The sequence below is a fragment of the Corythoichthys intestinalis genome, chromosome 18 (genome assembly GCF_030265065.1).
Source record: "Corythoichthys intestinalis isolate RoL2023-P3 chromosome 18, ASM3026506v1, whole genome shotgun sequence".
Lineage (NCBI taxonomy): Eukaryota > Metazoa > Chordata > Actinopteri > Syngnathiformes > Syngnathidae > Corythoichthys > Corythoichthys intestinalis.
The window spans coordinates 33150614-33166599 of NC_080412.1; the positions used below are offsets into that span (position 1 = coordinate 33150614).

The window sequence follows — 15986 nt, forward strand, 5'->3', positions numbered from 1 at the left end:
GTAATATACACTGTATATCTTCCCTCCTCCCGTATACAACCCTCATATGAAGTCATAACCAGGAATGTGTTGCAAAAAAATCAATTTTCTCAGTTTCGTTGCCCAAATGAATGATAGTTTTATCCTGGATTTTAATTTTTTTTTTTGCCATGACTGTATGTATATTTTTGCTCATGTTTACTGCAAATCAAGATAGAGAATTAATAAATGTCATTTAAGGGAACTGAACCTTAAAAGTGTGGCTTTTATCTCTACGCTGTTCTCAGGAGCCGAATTTAGGGGGGTGCTGGGAGTGCGACCGCACCTCGGCCCAGGCCTTTAAAGGGCCCATTTTGCAGGCGTAAAGTGGGCGTGGTTGGGCGAGGGGAGGGTCAAACAGAGATAATGTGCGGAGCTGTACTATAGTGTTTTAACTTAAGTCAGTGTTTTTCAACCGGTCATGTGCAGATGAGCGAGGTATTGCTCGTGTCGCGTTCAAAAACTGCTCGGATTTCTAGCCGTCTGCCACCTTGCTGTCCATGCCAATGTGGACTGCAGCACTTCTACAGTACATAATTTGATTAGACTCGTCAAGTGTCAATATACTCGAGTGCCCTTTCCATTTTATCCATACGTGATGGCCGTCAATCCTTCCCCTGTGTTTTATTCCAACACATTGTAGAGGACAGTAAGGTGGCTGATGGCTGGAAATCCGAGCAGTTCTTGAACACGAAACGAGCCAACAGCGCCATGGTGCCACGCAAGCTTAAACGTCATGTCCAAACAAAACACCCGTCGCCTCAAACTATGGACTGTTTTGTTCGCCTTTGTCAAAACACCGAGAAACAGGCAACTTTTTGGAGAAAATCTACAAAGTCAAATGATAAAGTCAGTTAGCTGTCTGCTGAACTTGTTGCTAAATCCAAAAAAGTCCCACACTGTGGCAGGGACATTGACATTACCTGTCTGCAAAGCCATTGTCAGCGATATGCTCGGCCCTGATGCGTTTAAAGACATTGTTAAAGTCCCCCTGTCTGATAATTCGGAGCTCATCAAGCCTAACTGCTATAAAAATAAAATAAAAACAGAGAGAGACTGAGAGCTGTTGATGAAGATTCCTGCCAGGATATCGGCGTTGTGTTCATCTAAACAGGCTCAAGTTTCACACAAAGGGGCCATTTACATGGTGACCCTCCGAGAAGACGAAAAATGTCATGTTTGCATCTATATGGTTCCGTCTCCATTCGACCAATGTCGCAATTCCACATCAAAACGATGTACTATTCATGCCAGGCCCTAGGGGCAGTGCAGATTTACAAGGCAACAGCGAATGATGCACTTTGACCCCAACAACCTCCTCAGTAGTGACGAGATTTGTCGTTCACTTGAGCAAACGAATCCATTCCGGTTCGTTCAGTAAAAAGATTCGTTCAAACAAATCGTTCAACGAATCGTTCGCCCCCCTCATCTCCCTCCCCGCCCAAACGAATCGTTCGGTTACTGAACGGGAAGTGACGTTGCCGAACGAATCACCAAAGACCGCTTCGCAGTATAACTGAACGGGAAGTGACATTGCTTGGTCCCTCCCTCTCTTCCACATTGACCACTCGTCGTAGTTTCAGAAATGAGTGACAGGCGGTATCATTCTGCTTTCACAGACAGCCTCGTCTCCCTCCTGCTGCTGCAAAAGCGAGGGAGAACTTCCGCGTCGTCTGTCCTAGTTCTATGGGCTCAAAGTCATGGCTCGTGCTTGCATTTCGATTTAGGACACGGTTAAACATTTTCCTTTTGTGAGGGGAGTAGGGGGCGGGGGCGCACGGACTTTCTTTAGCAGGTTCTTGATCACACATACAATCACATATACAGCATGATTGCTGTCACGAAAATAAAAATACATCGAAAGTTTAATTTCTGAATATGGAACGACCAACACATCATATTTACATCTCGCTCTGTTGTATTTTTGTTTTTTAGTATTAAGATGATCGTGTTGAATTTTTGCACTGGTATTAATAAATAAAATAATCCGGTCAGCTCCCCTGTCGTCCCCGCATCTCAGATCGTCAAATGCTGACGAGAAATAATTGTTTGCTCTTTACGATGTCGCCTTTCTACTCTCATTAGTCTGTTAAGAAAAATGTAGACATATTGCGACATCTCCCGTGTCCGCGTGCTTTGTTTTTTGGGCGCTTGAGTAGCACATGATGGACGGATTGACATAATTTGTCAAACCAACCAACACCTGACACGAAGAAAAAAAAAAAAAAACACTCGGAAAAAAATTACATGTATATACAGTTTCATTGCAAATCAGTATTATGGTGATCATATTGTTTTTTTGCACTGGTATTAATAAATAAAATAATCCGGTCAGCTCCCCTGTCGTCCCCGCATCTCAGATCGTCAAATGCTGACGAGAAATAATTGTCAGCTCTTTACGATGTCGCCTTTCTACTCTCATTAGTCTGTTAAGAAAAATGTAGACATATTGCGACATCTCCCGTGTCTGCGTGCGTTGTTTTGGGCGCTTGAGTAGCACATGATGGACGGATTGACATAATTTGTCAAACCAACCAACACCCGACACGCTGACACGAAAAAAAAAATAAAACACTCGGGAAAAAATTGACATGTATATACAGTTTCATTGCAAATCAGTATTATGGTGATCATACTAAATATTTTTTTCTGTGCACATATGAGGTAAATATCGCTGCCATGAAGCCTCCATATAGTGACAGTTCTCTGCCCGCTTCACTGCCGTCACGCGACCGCAGCTCAGCTTTTGCTTGCCTCGTAGCTACCCGTGTTTTAAATTACTGTAAATTTGATAGTATGTCGTCATAGGCAGTCACGAGTTTGTTGAGAAAAGTACTACTCTAAACAATGCTCGCTAGATTTGTGTGGTGTTTTTGTCTGTTTGAGCAGCATTTGATAGGCTCCACGTTAACAAATATGTGACAAAGTCATTTCCTTTCATTTTCTGATTCATTCACCGCATAGTCATTACTGGAAAATCAAGTTAGCAGCAAGCTAGGTCAGGAACCGGAGGACCGAGTCACTGAACGGGAAGTGACAAAACTCAGTCTTGCCCCCCTGCCTGCACGCTGGCTGCTTATTGGCCACACGTGGACGTGAGTGACAAACGCCCTGATTCTGTTTCCGGTCCCTCCCCTGCCCGCGATGAGGCTGGCGTCTGATTGGTCGTGTGCGATGTCAGAAGACGCTGCCGCTTGCTCAACGCCCTCCCACGCAGCGAACAAGCACCACCTTCATAGAACGAATCAGTGCAGATGATGATTAGTTCGGTCTCGTTCACCAAAACAATTCGTTCAAAAAGAACGAATCGTTCGCGACCGATACAACACTACTCCTCAGCCCGGAAAACAACATGTCCGCCCACTCCAAGCAATGGCATTTTTCTTTTGTTCCAAAAGGCACTAGAATGGAAACATTCAACATATTTAAATTAAAAATATGATAAAAACAGTCAATTAAAGCCGACGTTCCGTCATTTGCTGTTTTTAATGTTTAGTAGCACCGCTTCGCACGCCCAATGTGACGTGTGCGAGTGTTGACGTTATCAGCAAAGGAGCTTTCCATTGATATAGATGCAGAGCAAGCCCCCGCAATCAAATCTTTCCACTTTGGAGGCAGGATTCCAAGGTTTGTGTCTTTGCCTATAGTCTTCGCTGACATCGTATGAACGTGAGGCCACTCCGCAACACAGTCATTGCGTCTTGGTGTTGCAGAGTCCTGGTGTAAACTGCCCCTAGGTAGAAATATTGAGAAATTATTTCATGATTAAGTATATTGTACAGAAAGTAATTTTAGACAATTTTTGGTTTGTGGTGTGCCGAGAGATTTTTTTCCAATGTAAAAATGTGCTGTGACTCAGAAAAGTTTGAAAAACACTGTTTAATTTGTGAAAATATTTCTGCCATATTCCATGGTACCCGACACACACACACACACTGGATGATCGTCTTGATCGTCTTCCACTAGCACCCGACCCCTGCCGTCGGGTGTTCACATTTGTTCCACCACTGGCTCTACTTTACATTGGAAAAATGTCAAACTACTTATGTCAAAGTATTTATGATCTCATTGACTATATTCTTTGCATTCACACAAGTGTTTTGGTCATAGTGGTTATTAGCCAATAGTGAACCTGAAGCATAGGCGGAGTTTGACTTTTGGGGCAGGGGGGGCACAACATGTTGATGACCCCGAAACGCAGTGTCAGCAATAAAATTAACTTACAAGAATATTTATAATAATAAGTTGACAATGCGCGTTTTTTGTTTCCCATCATTCTTAAGGGCAATTCTAAATCAGGCGGCTTAGGCAATGCTTTTCGCCAAGATCGTCATCCATTGAATATGGTACGCCCACCGGTGTCGTGCCAATGTAGTTACCCCAGTCAAAAATTGTATCCCCCTGGGCAGAGCCATATGGAGGTAGATTTGTGGCTTTATTATTCAACCCCCCCCCCCCCCCCCCCCAAAAAAAAGTTGCTTCAATTAAAAAAAAAAAAAGTTTCAATCAAAATATTTTTATATATTTCAATAAAAAAAAAAAAGTCGCTTCAATTAAAAAAAAAAAAAAAGTGTTTGAATGCAAAAATAAATTTGAAACTCAAAAAAATGCATGTAAAACTTATTTTTTGTATTTTTTTTTATTTGGGGTCACGTTTTTTTCTGATTAAAGTAATGTTTATATGTTTTTCGGCCACCTTTTGGCCAGGATGTTTTTGTTTTTATTATTCAATCAAAAAATAAGTTGCTTAAAAAATATACATATTTCCCCCCCCAAAAATCACTTCAATCAAAAAAAAAAAAAAAAAAAGAAAAATTTCAATTATAGTTTTTGTTCAGTTGTTTTTGAATGCGAAAAAAATATTTAAGATTGAAAAATTTGCATTTGAGCACAAAAATATTTTCAATCAAAGAAAAAAATCATTTGAAAAATAAAATTGCCCTCCTTTAATTTTTCTTTTTTGGGGGGAAATTATATGCAAAGCAAATGACTGTCTAAGGTGCTAGTCACATGATTTGTTCAAAAAATAATTTTGACCCATTATAAAAATATATTATTTTGTTTATTTCATTCATTTTTGTTGCAGATTTATTGCTTTGCAACTTTTATATATACAGTATATAGGAAAGTCAATTTCATGCAATGACACTTTTCGGCCACCGGGGGGGGGGGCTGGCCGCCTTGGCCCCCCCTTAAAATCCGCTTATGACCTGAAGTGGTTGTAATTGAGGTCTGAGTAAACAGGTCAAAGACTAAAGTTCTTTTTTTTTTTTTTTTTTAAACTCATGCTGTTAATGACAGCAATAGACGTCAAATCCGTTTGAACTGGGATGATCATATTTTAGTGCCATTGACATTTTATGTTTTTGACTGATGTTTTGGACGTCTATCTCGTTCAATGGCAGCCAAATAACATTAAAGCCGCTGAAAAAGGAGAAAGGTTGTTGATGTATTTTCTTCGTTTCAGAGTTCAAAGTAGTAATATGGCATAGTTAATGTAAAAACAGTTCATTTTTAGAGCAACTGGTTCGTTTTTCACGTCTATGCAGTGGCCGCTCATTAATAGCGTGACTACTTTGTAGAACACCTCAGAGCGGCCTGCTCTGATCACCTTTGTCTACCCTGCCGCTGTGTTCTTAGAAAGAGAGAACACCGAGCAGGAAAAAAGGAGACAGGCAGGATTACCTGGTATTAGAGGTATTTGTGGGTTTAAAATAGTCTCATCCAGACCAGTGCAGTGTTTGGGTTAGAACATTACTCTGCTCTTCTATCATTTCAAAATAGCGTTAATTGGAGAGAAACTCATTGATGGGAGCTTTAACTAACATGATGTGAGGACGCTGGACCACATGTTCAGAAATAGGCACCTTTATTATTACTGAGATTCATTTTGACAATATATATTACAGCTGAATTAATACTGCACATTCATGTCAGTGTCATGGTGAAGCACCATATTTTTCCAACATCTAAAATACAAATTTTGATCACAGGCAATAGGTCCCACTGCTAATTTATCTTTATAAACCGAAAAACCTTATTGAGGTAGTTTTCTGACTCCCCAGCGGTTACACCCGCAATTTAATCATTTGCTGCCTTTGACATCTGGTAATGATAATTTACTCCAGAACAAAATAAAAAAGAAAAGCCATTTCAATCAACCTTAGGGTTAAGACACAGAATGGATTCCTCTGGTACAGTATGATGCTATTTTGCTGATTTACCAAATACTGTAATTTTCGGACTATAAGGCACACCTAACTATAGGTCGCGACCCACCAAATTTGACACGATAACGGCATTTGTTCATAGATAAGCCGCACCTGACTATAGACCGCAGCTGTCCTCACTGTATTATGGGATATTTACACCAAAATATATTAAACAGTAACACTTTATTTTAGGGCTGTCAAAATTATCGCATTAACGCGCGGTAATTAATTTTTTTAATTAATCACGTTAAAATATTTGACGCAATTAACGCTCATGTCCCGCTCAGAAAGTATTCTGCCTTTTGGTAAGTTTTACAGCAAGACTTTTTGTGCTGTCCAACAGCGAACTCTTGTGGTCGCTTTGCGACATGGTTTATTGTTTTCTTTCCAGTTCATTATGGCTGCACGACGTCTCGGGCTGATAATGTTGTGCTTATATGATCCTTGGACAAGATTTGTCCGTAAGTATGGTTGTTGTAAAGAATGTACATATTATGTTAGTAAGCGAAATGTTCTATTTTTTGTATGAGACGCTTTTTGTTTATGTTTAGTGAACCTGTATAGCGTGCTATGCTAACGTTGTTGCTAATGCAATGCTTGTGTACTTTTTTTTTTGTAGTTTTACGACGGTCTAAAGAGGACAATGGTTTGAGGCCATTTTATTAATAAATCAGATGAAAAAGGAAGAAGTCTAATTATTAAGGCGTCGTTCACTAGCTGTCTAGCTTTGGAAAAGGTAGACGCTTCAGAGTGACGACAGCATAGACAGATTTAAATGACAGTAGAGTGAAATGCCCACTAGTCCTTTTGTACCGTATGTTGAATGTATATATCCATTTTGTGTCTTATCTTTCCATTCCAACAATTTATTTTACAGAATATATATATATATAATTTACAGAAAAATATGGCATATTTTATAGATAGTTTGAATTGCGATTAATTGCGATTAATTACGATTAATTAATTTTTAAGCTGTAATTAACTCGATTAAAAATTTTAATCGTTTGACAGCCCTACTTTATTTGTAAGCGGGATCATAAGACTGTCATAAGACCAAATGAACCACCATGAAGCTTCAAGAAGCTTCATTTGGGCATCACTGCTCCCTCGGTGAAGACAATCAACCTCTGCTGCCTCCTACTTTCGACACTGTTTTCATCCAACATGCCTCCTAGCATGCACTGCGGTGCTGCAGATGTAAATAACAATCAAAATTCATGTTTTGAGCTAATTATTTCTTCAGTTACTGTTCTAGTTGTTTCATTAATCGCTAGTTATGGTATCTGGTAATACTTTATTTGACAGTGGCGCCATAAGACCGTTATTAGACCATCATAATTATGACATGACACTGCCATGAGCATTAATGAATGTTCATGACTGATGTCATTTTGTGTCATTCGGCAAATTATCTAACTTTGGAATGGATGAAAAAGATCCAAGCAGGACATAAATTGAGTTAGTGACATAATTTGCCGGATGACACTCAATGACCTCTGTCATATGCATTCTTTAATGCCAATGTATTAATTATGACGGTCTTATGGCAGTCTTATGACATCGCTGTCAAATAAAGTGTTACCTATTAACACAAATAAATCAACAAATAAGCCGCAGGATTAAAAAATGAGGGGAAAAAGTAGCGGCTTGTAGTCCGAAAATTACGGTAAATACAATATACAGTATATATACTATCGTAAATGGTGTTATTAGGATTTTGCTTTTTTTGTACCTTTGTTCAACTCTTTTACGGATGATTCTGAAGAATCTGACAAACTCCTAGATATCATTCTGAAGTGGCAATAGTTTGTAGTTTGGGGTTATGCAACAAAAATCACATAAGGGAATTTACACATCTAATGGATAGCTGCAATAAAGATGGCATGAGGAAATACTGATTTGGTCCTATAAATATAGCCATTGCCTAAATAATAAGTTATTTATTATCCTGGACTTCAAACTGACAACATGGACCTTTACCTCATTAGTAATAACGTTTGCAGAGGTAACTGGATTGCTACTTGCAAAGTAGCCACCTGCTGGCTGTTAGCATGAATGCACTTTTATGCTCGTTTCTGTACCAGCAAAACCAGTAACAAAACACTTGAATTCCATTGCTGCTGGATTTCTTAGCAGGGATATCAAGGCACTTCTGCATCAGCGTCTCTTTCTGACTCCTGAAGTCAATTCCATCATTAGCTGCCTTAAAAAGACCATTTGTGTACATAAGGAGACATTTTCTTTAGGGAATTTAAGACCAAAAACGAAATGTCTGTACTGTATTTGGTAAAGAAATATGGCACTTTTAGTTCAAATACAGGTAGTCCCCGGTTTACAAACTAGTTCCGTTCCTAAGCTGGCTACGTAACCTGAATATCCGCGTAAGTTGGAATTAACCCTTTAATTAAATATCAAAATAATTACCCAAAAAGTCCAAAAGTAGCACTTTTTTTTTTTTTTTTAATGATGGAGGATACACATTCCTCTGATGGAAGCGTTGGGTCTGGCTGGACTGTCACCTTGCGTGACTGAGAAGCAGACTTGACATGGATATGACATGGACATGTATCACATGGATAAAGTATAGCTGCGCTCTGGTTTGTCCCACATAAAGCTGTAAGTTGCTTCAGCTAATATATGTTTGTGTATGCATTTGTAATTAACTTTAGAGCTACAGTTTGTGGAGTTACATGTGAGTGATTTTCTATAAGAACTGTAAATACGTTAGCATTCGTAGCAAATTATGCTAATTTAAATGACTAAATTTTCATATTGATCAGACTAGATGGACGTTTGAACCTTGTTTTGTTGTTAAAATGCGTGTGGTTTTGAACATAAGAATACATACAGTATGTGTGTTACAGCTTTACAAATTACAAAGTACAAAAAGAGTGAAGGAAAAGCTTCAAAAGGCACATTTGCTTTGTTTGCTGTCCGTCAAGTTGAACAACTTCACATTTAGTGAGGACAGAACAAGTCATATTGATAAAGTAAAGTAAAAAATAAGATCTTGTAAGGTACAACTGGGTACTGTTTGTGCGATTAAAAAAAAAAAAGACTGGAGACGAAATGGTGGACGAGACTCCGGCGTCGTAAAGTTGAAATCGCGTAAGTCGAATACGTCGTAACCCGGGGACTACCTGTGTTATACGTTCATTCACATTTTGAAATAGCAACAATGAAGACCATCCATGGGCCTTTTTTTTATGGCAAATCCAGCATTCCGTTGTCCTCCAGAGCTTTCTGCGTCCTATCATAGACCACCCCAATCGCCCTGACCACCCGACTCAGCACTACGTTCAGCTCTTCTTGGTTCTGTACACACACCAGCCTGAAAAAGAAACCCCGCTCGGGCATGGCAATAAAGGCCATCTCTGCGGCCCTGCGCACAAACCAGGAGTGGTGGTTGGCCAGGGTGCTCTTATAGGCCTCCCGACACAACTCCGACGGGCTCCGGAGCCGGCCCGCCGCCGGGATTTCAGCCAGCTTGTGCAGGAAGAGCTTGAGCCACAGCAGAGCTCGGTGCAGTCGTAGGAGAGTCCGGCATCCAGAATCTGTCTGGTGATTGAAGTCCACCACGCCTCGTTTCAGCTCCACCCAGATCATGGAGCGCACTGAATGGTAAGCGCCAGAATGCTGCAAGTGGTCTAAATTCTTCACTCCCACCTCTGGGGTCACAGTTTTTTCAGAATCGACATCTGGATTGACCTCCGCTTCCGGGCTGGTCTCAGCTAGATGGGATAGTTCTCGAATAATGGAGGTTTTGGTTTCTATCTCTTTAGATATTAGGCCAACCATGGGTCCCAGAGCCTCCATAAACCTGGAGGACACGTCATCATCGTGAGTCATTATGATCATTGAGATGTTACATAATCATAAATGGAATCACGATGCTAATGTCTTTATCTCTTACTTCACAAGCTCATCCCAGCTGGACAGATAAGGCTGTAAAAGTACGTCAGACGTGAAGGCCGGTGACGCCAGCAGGTGGGTGAGTAGAAGTGAGATCTGGAATGTCTGTCCGGGGCACTCCTCCAAGGCTTCAAGGCTTTGGGACGCTTCGGAGGCACTGCTGTTTGACAGCTGGGGGAGTGGAAGTGTGTGTGTGCGTGTGTGTGTGTGTGTGTGTGTGGGGGGGGGGCATATGGGTATATGACAGAGGACAAAGAAATTTTTTTCATTCATTAAAAGGAGCCTGAAGCTCAGCATGGTAATGCTTTTTTAATGACCACAGTTTACCTCATTCAGTTGGTTGTAACCTTTTAGACAAGCATCCCAGTGGTAATCCAAACCTCCATCTAATAAAAACAATTTTAAAAATTAAACAATTTTTGGTTTTTGACATGAAAATACAGTTTTCTTCTAATAATAACATTATCAAACATCTCAACAGTATTTTTTTTAAAGAACTTTTACCATAGAATATGCACGCTAGATAGTATGTGGTGCACACTCGAAACTATCTTCTGTACACCAGAAACAATCTGGTGCGCACTAGAAAACTATTGGTAATGGCTTGGTGTGGTTATTGGTAATGCAGTAATATCTTTATAGTTGAGTCCAAGATTGAAATAAAGCTCAACTAAATCTTGTATTATCATTTTTAGCACGCTGAAACTGCCCGGTGTCAAATGCGCGCCTTCACCAGATTGTGTCTCGTGCGCACCACATAGTTTCTAGTGCGCACCGCATACTATCTGGTACGCACTGGATTGTTCCTGGTGCACACCAGATAATTTCTCATGCGCACCACATACTATCTGGTGCGCACCAAATAGTTTATTTTATTTCTGTCGTAAGAAACTATCCAGTAGCAGAAAATATTTTAAAAATCATGATCGTTTGATTTCTTAAAAAAGAATTCTATACCATGTACTGTATTAGAACAATGATTCTCATTTGGAAAATTGAAAAAAACTATCCAATTTGACTTTAGCTAAAAAATTATGATCAACTTTTAGATGTATCTGTAAAAAAAAAAAAAGTAACACATTGTCAGTTGCGTCACAAGACTGTCATAACATGGCATGACACTGTCATGAGCATTAATGACTGCTTATGACATATGTCATTACGTGTCATCTGGGCGCAGGTGGTTCAGCAGGTCATCCACTGATTGAAGCAGGGGCGGACTGGGACTAAAAAGGAGCCCTGGACTTTGACTCAGCCAAGCCCAAAAGAATGGCTGTATGAAGGGAAACACAGACCCTCTAGGGGGATCCGAGGGCATGCCCCCCCGGGAGAATTTTTCATAACATTTTATTGTAAAATGCATCAATTTCGTGCACTTTGAGAGAAAAATGAAGAAAATGTGTCTAAACTGTGACTGTCTGACTTGGGGCACTCACAGTACTGCAAGGCTGAACTGGAGTTGGATTCATCTTCTGCCCTAGCTCTATGATCAACCTGAATAAACAAATGAAAGATTTTTTTTTTTTTTTTTTTAAGCAAGTTTTATGTATCCAATTGATTATAATAACGTCTATCCCCTGAGTCTATAAAATTACTTCATTGTTTATGCCATAATTAATCTTGCCACACAAATAATAAATTTCAATGAAAATACAATTAACATTTAAAGACAAATCCTGTATACATAACCTTCATTGGAAAGTATGTTTTTTCTTAGAAGAGGGATAGTAGGACTAGAGCAGGGCGGTAAACCGAAAATTTACCGTTACCGAAATTCTTCACGATGACCGACGTAATTTTGACCACGTTGGTAAATTCGGTAATTTAATAAAAGAAGAAAATATAGTCTTTTCATCCCGCTTTGACTGTGTTGTTCGGCTATGTTCATTCCCCTTTAAGAAAGCAGACAGTGTGCTTACGTTTGGAGTCACATGGTTTTCAGGAAGCCAATCAAACAGCAGAAGCCCGGTAGGCTAACGCTAGCAGCTAACGCTAGCGGCTAACGCTACAAGTAAACGGGATGAAGTCGGGCTTAAGTTAGCTTCGCCAAACTTTCACCCGACATTAAGTAAACTCTTGACGGGTTCCAGATAGGGATGGAAAAACCGAGGCTTTCTGAAACAATGAACCACTTTTAAGACAATTGTCCAAAATTGAATCACTGTTTGACACACTGCAAGAGCCATCTACTGGATAAACAGTGCACGTTTCTTTTTAAAAGTAAAGTTGACAAATTGCTTCAGCATTACATATCTTCAATAGAATTAAGTGGATGTCGTCTATTTCAACCAGGAGATCGTGTCGCCATTAAGTGTGATTTACACAATTAAAGTTGACCTTTTTAAGCCTGTGTCATTGCTTTTGTCTGTGAAGATGTGTTCAAAGCAGTATTTGTAATACACGACAGTGCTAGTCTTGTAAGTGGCTCGTCCTAGATGACGGGGAGTAACTATGTATTGTTTATTTTTTTGTAAAAATTACAGTACAGTAAGCACAGTGCTTGGGAACAGGAATATTATTTATTGCATACTGTAAGGATTTCCAAAATCATAAGATGTAAATAATTGAGCCGAATAAAAGAAAGGAAAGTTTTGTGAAACATTTTATTTTTTAATTAAGTATAATTTCTGGGGGTGGGTGGATGTGTCGTATTTGTATCTATTCTAAATATCTAAACGAATGCCACTATCTAGTGTATAACAATGCGGAATGAATTTAATGAAATTCAAGTGATGATATTTTTCAAGTCATGCAAGCTGTTATAAATGTTCACACAAGAATTCTTATTGTTTACAAGATTTTTTTTAATACTTAATGTTTAGACTGCATGTGCAATTGTTCAATTGAAAGCTGGTAAATAAATTTAACGAGAAACTGTTCATTTGTATTCCATGCATTGATTCAAATTTTCAAATTATATAACAGTTTGCTTGGGCGAATTTATCGTCATTTATCGTTATCGAGGTAAATCTGCTCAATTTATCGTGATACGTACTTAAGGCCATATCGCCCAGCCCTAGGTAGGACGAGCATACTGTAACTAACACGATTGCAAACGGGGACATTGAATAGCTGGCACTAGCCCTTTAATTGCCATTTATTTCATTTAAATTGTAGCTACCTGGTGGATAACAATTGGCAATATACCTAGCAGGTAACCCTCTTCATTCCATCTCAGCCCGGTGGAAACTAGAAAGTCCGCCAAAGCTCTTATCGCTCTATCCTGCCCCTTCGTGGGCCACAACAAGTCTTTCAGAGTCACAGTGCCTTGTGGCAAATGGCCCACTTCTTCTTCGTTCTCCTCCAATCAGATTGGCGGTTAACAGCCAGGCGTATTGCTGCCACCTGTCGGATTGGATACGAACTGTAGATAATCATAGAGGATAGGGGGGATAAAAACAGTGATGTATGTATGGCGGCCGCCGGCCGTCCAGAGCACCGGCCGTTCTGTGATCCTCCAGAAACTACAGATTACCAGTCCGCCCCATGATTGAAGGATCGCGGGTTCAATTCCAGTTCCTACCTGTTCCCATTGTTGTCGTATTGTTGGGCAAGATACTTCATCCTCCTTGCCTGTGTGAAAGGAATGTGACAACGAGTGTTCGGATGGTGGTCGGAAGGGCCGATCGCGCGGATTGGCTGCCTTGCTACTGTCAGACTGCCCCAGGGCAGCTGTGGCTACAGTAGTGGCTTACCACCGTCGAGTGCGGAGTGAAAGAATAATGCAATGTAAAGCGCTTTGAGTGTACAAATAAAAAGCGCTAGAAATCCAAGGCATTATTATTATCTGGCAAATTTGTCACTTACTCCATTTATGTCCACACCACATCTTACATACATTCAAAAGTGACACAATTTTGCTGGAGGACACTTAATGGCATCTGTCATAAGCATTCATTAATGCTCATGACAGTGTCATGTCAAAATTATGACGGTCTTATGACAGTCTTATGACGCCACTGTCAAAAAAGGTGTTCGTAACATATCTTTGTTCACCTATCTACACCATCAAAGTATACAGTGGTAAGAGGCAGGCCAATGAAGTTTTAAAATTGATATACTTTGAGCTGCATTTAGTCATATAATATGCCATTGTTTTTTGTTTTTTTTTTTGCTATGGAGAGAAAAATTTGCTGCATGTGGCGGATTGCCTGGCATTTTTGCACAAAAGCTGCTATTGAGTCACAATTCTGTGGGCGAGCTGAACAGCCAAATTGTCCTCAACTAAAAAGTTCTGCCTCTTAACCTGTCACAAACCATCAGTCTCCTACATTGGGATGGTTTATGACCCGTGAGTGGGTTTAAAAAAGCGGCCACACGGTCCGTATTGACTTTTAGAGTCAAGGAAGTTGAGAAAATGACCTGTTCATCATCTGTTCTTCTGAACTTTATAATTTATTGTCACAATATGATGTTGATGTTGCTTAAAAATGCTCAAGAAGATTGATTGTAGGACATTTTTATCTTTTTAAAAAGCAACCATTATTAATGTTAATCTTTTGTTTTTTCAAAAAAATATAAATAACTTCACCCATTAATAACTATGAGTAAGATTGTCTTGGTTCATTATTTGGCTTTAACCAATTACATTCCTTGGCAGATGAAGGTAAAAGTCATAAAGCATGCAATTCCCGTGACAAGCAACATCAATCAAATCCATAATTTTAATCAACTATGGTGAGCCAGACTGGCTCTTACAGCCACTGCAACATGTGAGCCATCCCTGATTTAGACCATATGCATTCCCAAGATGGGAGGGGTGCTACGGATTCATTCTACGATGCATTCATACGGACAGAGAAAAAATTACTCACGGAGCCAGAGCGTGCCGAGGAAGAGCAGCAGGACTAAGATAGCCAAGGCAGCCTTGCTCTTCACACCCATGCTGAAGTCCTCTTTCCTCGCCGCCAGCCTTCTGTGTCTTTTCTCCTCAAATTCCAGCGTGTCTCACATGAGTCCTTGTCCCTTGCACTGCCTGTCACCACAATTACTTTCTTGCCCCCTCAAACCCACCACCCCACCCTTTGCCCCGAGACCTTTCATACTCCTCCCCAAAGCCTTAAATCAAAAGTTGTTTCCACCATCGAGCTCTCTACACATAAGTGAATAAGCACTGCCGCGGATCTTGCTCGTCTACTCCTCCACGCCACCACGAGTCGCGTCTGCAGTTGCTTCTTTTCTCATTCCCTTTCATTCACTTGTCTTCTACAGCCTGCCTTTGTGTCTAATGATCCCTGGAGCTGCTGTTGCTCAACATGAGAGGGTCCAGAGATCAACCTGAGATCAGCAGTGGTTGGCTGATAAAGCAGAGCCAATACAGCGTGTCCGCCAGTAACCCCCCCCTTCTTTTTCTTCTTCTACTTCTTCTTCCTCCACATGCATCTCCTACAGTATGTGCTATATTCCTGGTCAGCTTGAGTAAACACTCTCTCCTCCCACCAACGCCCTCCCTATTCTCTCTCTCTCTCTCTCTAGTTTTCACTCCCCCCTTTCTCATTCACACACAGTCTATTAGGAGCGCTACAGCCTCCATCATACATCACTTGGTGGAAAACATGAAGACTTTAACAACCAAAGCAAACATGTAACAAGACCCTGTGTGAAAGCACCGTCCTTGTTCATTATTTTTCCCTCTAGGATCCACACTTGTCATTAGGGATGGGAACTGATACGATTTTTACGATTCTGATTCCATTATCGATATTGCTTAACGATTCGGTTCTTTATCGATTCTCTTAACGATTCTAATTTGGGGAAAAGTAAGAACAAACGTTTTGATTGGCATCGAGTTTGTTTAATCAGAAGTCACAACCTTACAAACTCACAACGTGATCAAAAGAT

General features: G+C 40.2%; 1 protein-coding gene across 1 annotated transcript; it reads right to left on the bottom strand.

The window, feature by feature from the left end:
• Positions 1-5137: 5137 nt before the first annotated feature.
• Positions 5138-15522, bottom strand: gltpd2b (glycolipid transfer protein domain containing 2b). The gene is made up of 4 exons (XM_057821973.1): positions 14960-15522; positions 10473-10531; positions 10147-10316; positions 5138-10053 (listed from the first exon to the last, which is right to left on the bottom strand). Exons 1-4 carry the CDS (start codon positions 15027-15029, stop codon positions 9438-9440), a joined length of 915 nt encoding a protein of 304 aa, XP_057677956.1. The 5' UTR covers positions 15030-15522; the 3' UTR covers positions 5138-9437.
• Positions 15523-15986: the final 464 nt, after the last annotated feature.

Coding starts and splice junctions, on each gene's coding strand:
- gltpd2b (XM_057821973.1), bottom strand. CDS start 15,029: ATGGGTGTGAAGAGCAAGGCTGCCTTGGCTATCTTAGTCCTGCTGCTC. Junction 10,317..10,472: donor GTTACAACCAACTGAATGAG/GTAAACTGTGGT, acceptor CCACTCCCCCAG/CTGTCAAACAGCAGTGCCTC. Junction 10,054..10,146: donor AGCTGGGATGAGCTTGTGAA/GTAAGAGATAAA, acceptor CGTGTCCTCCAG/GTTTATGGAGGCTCTGGGAC.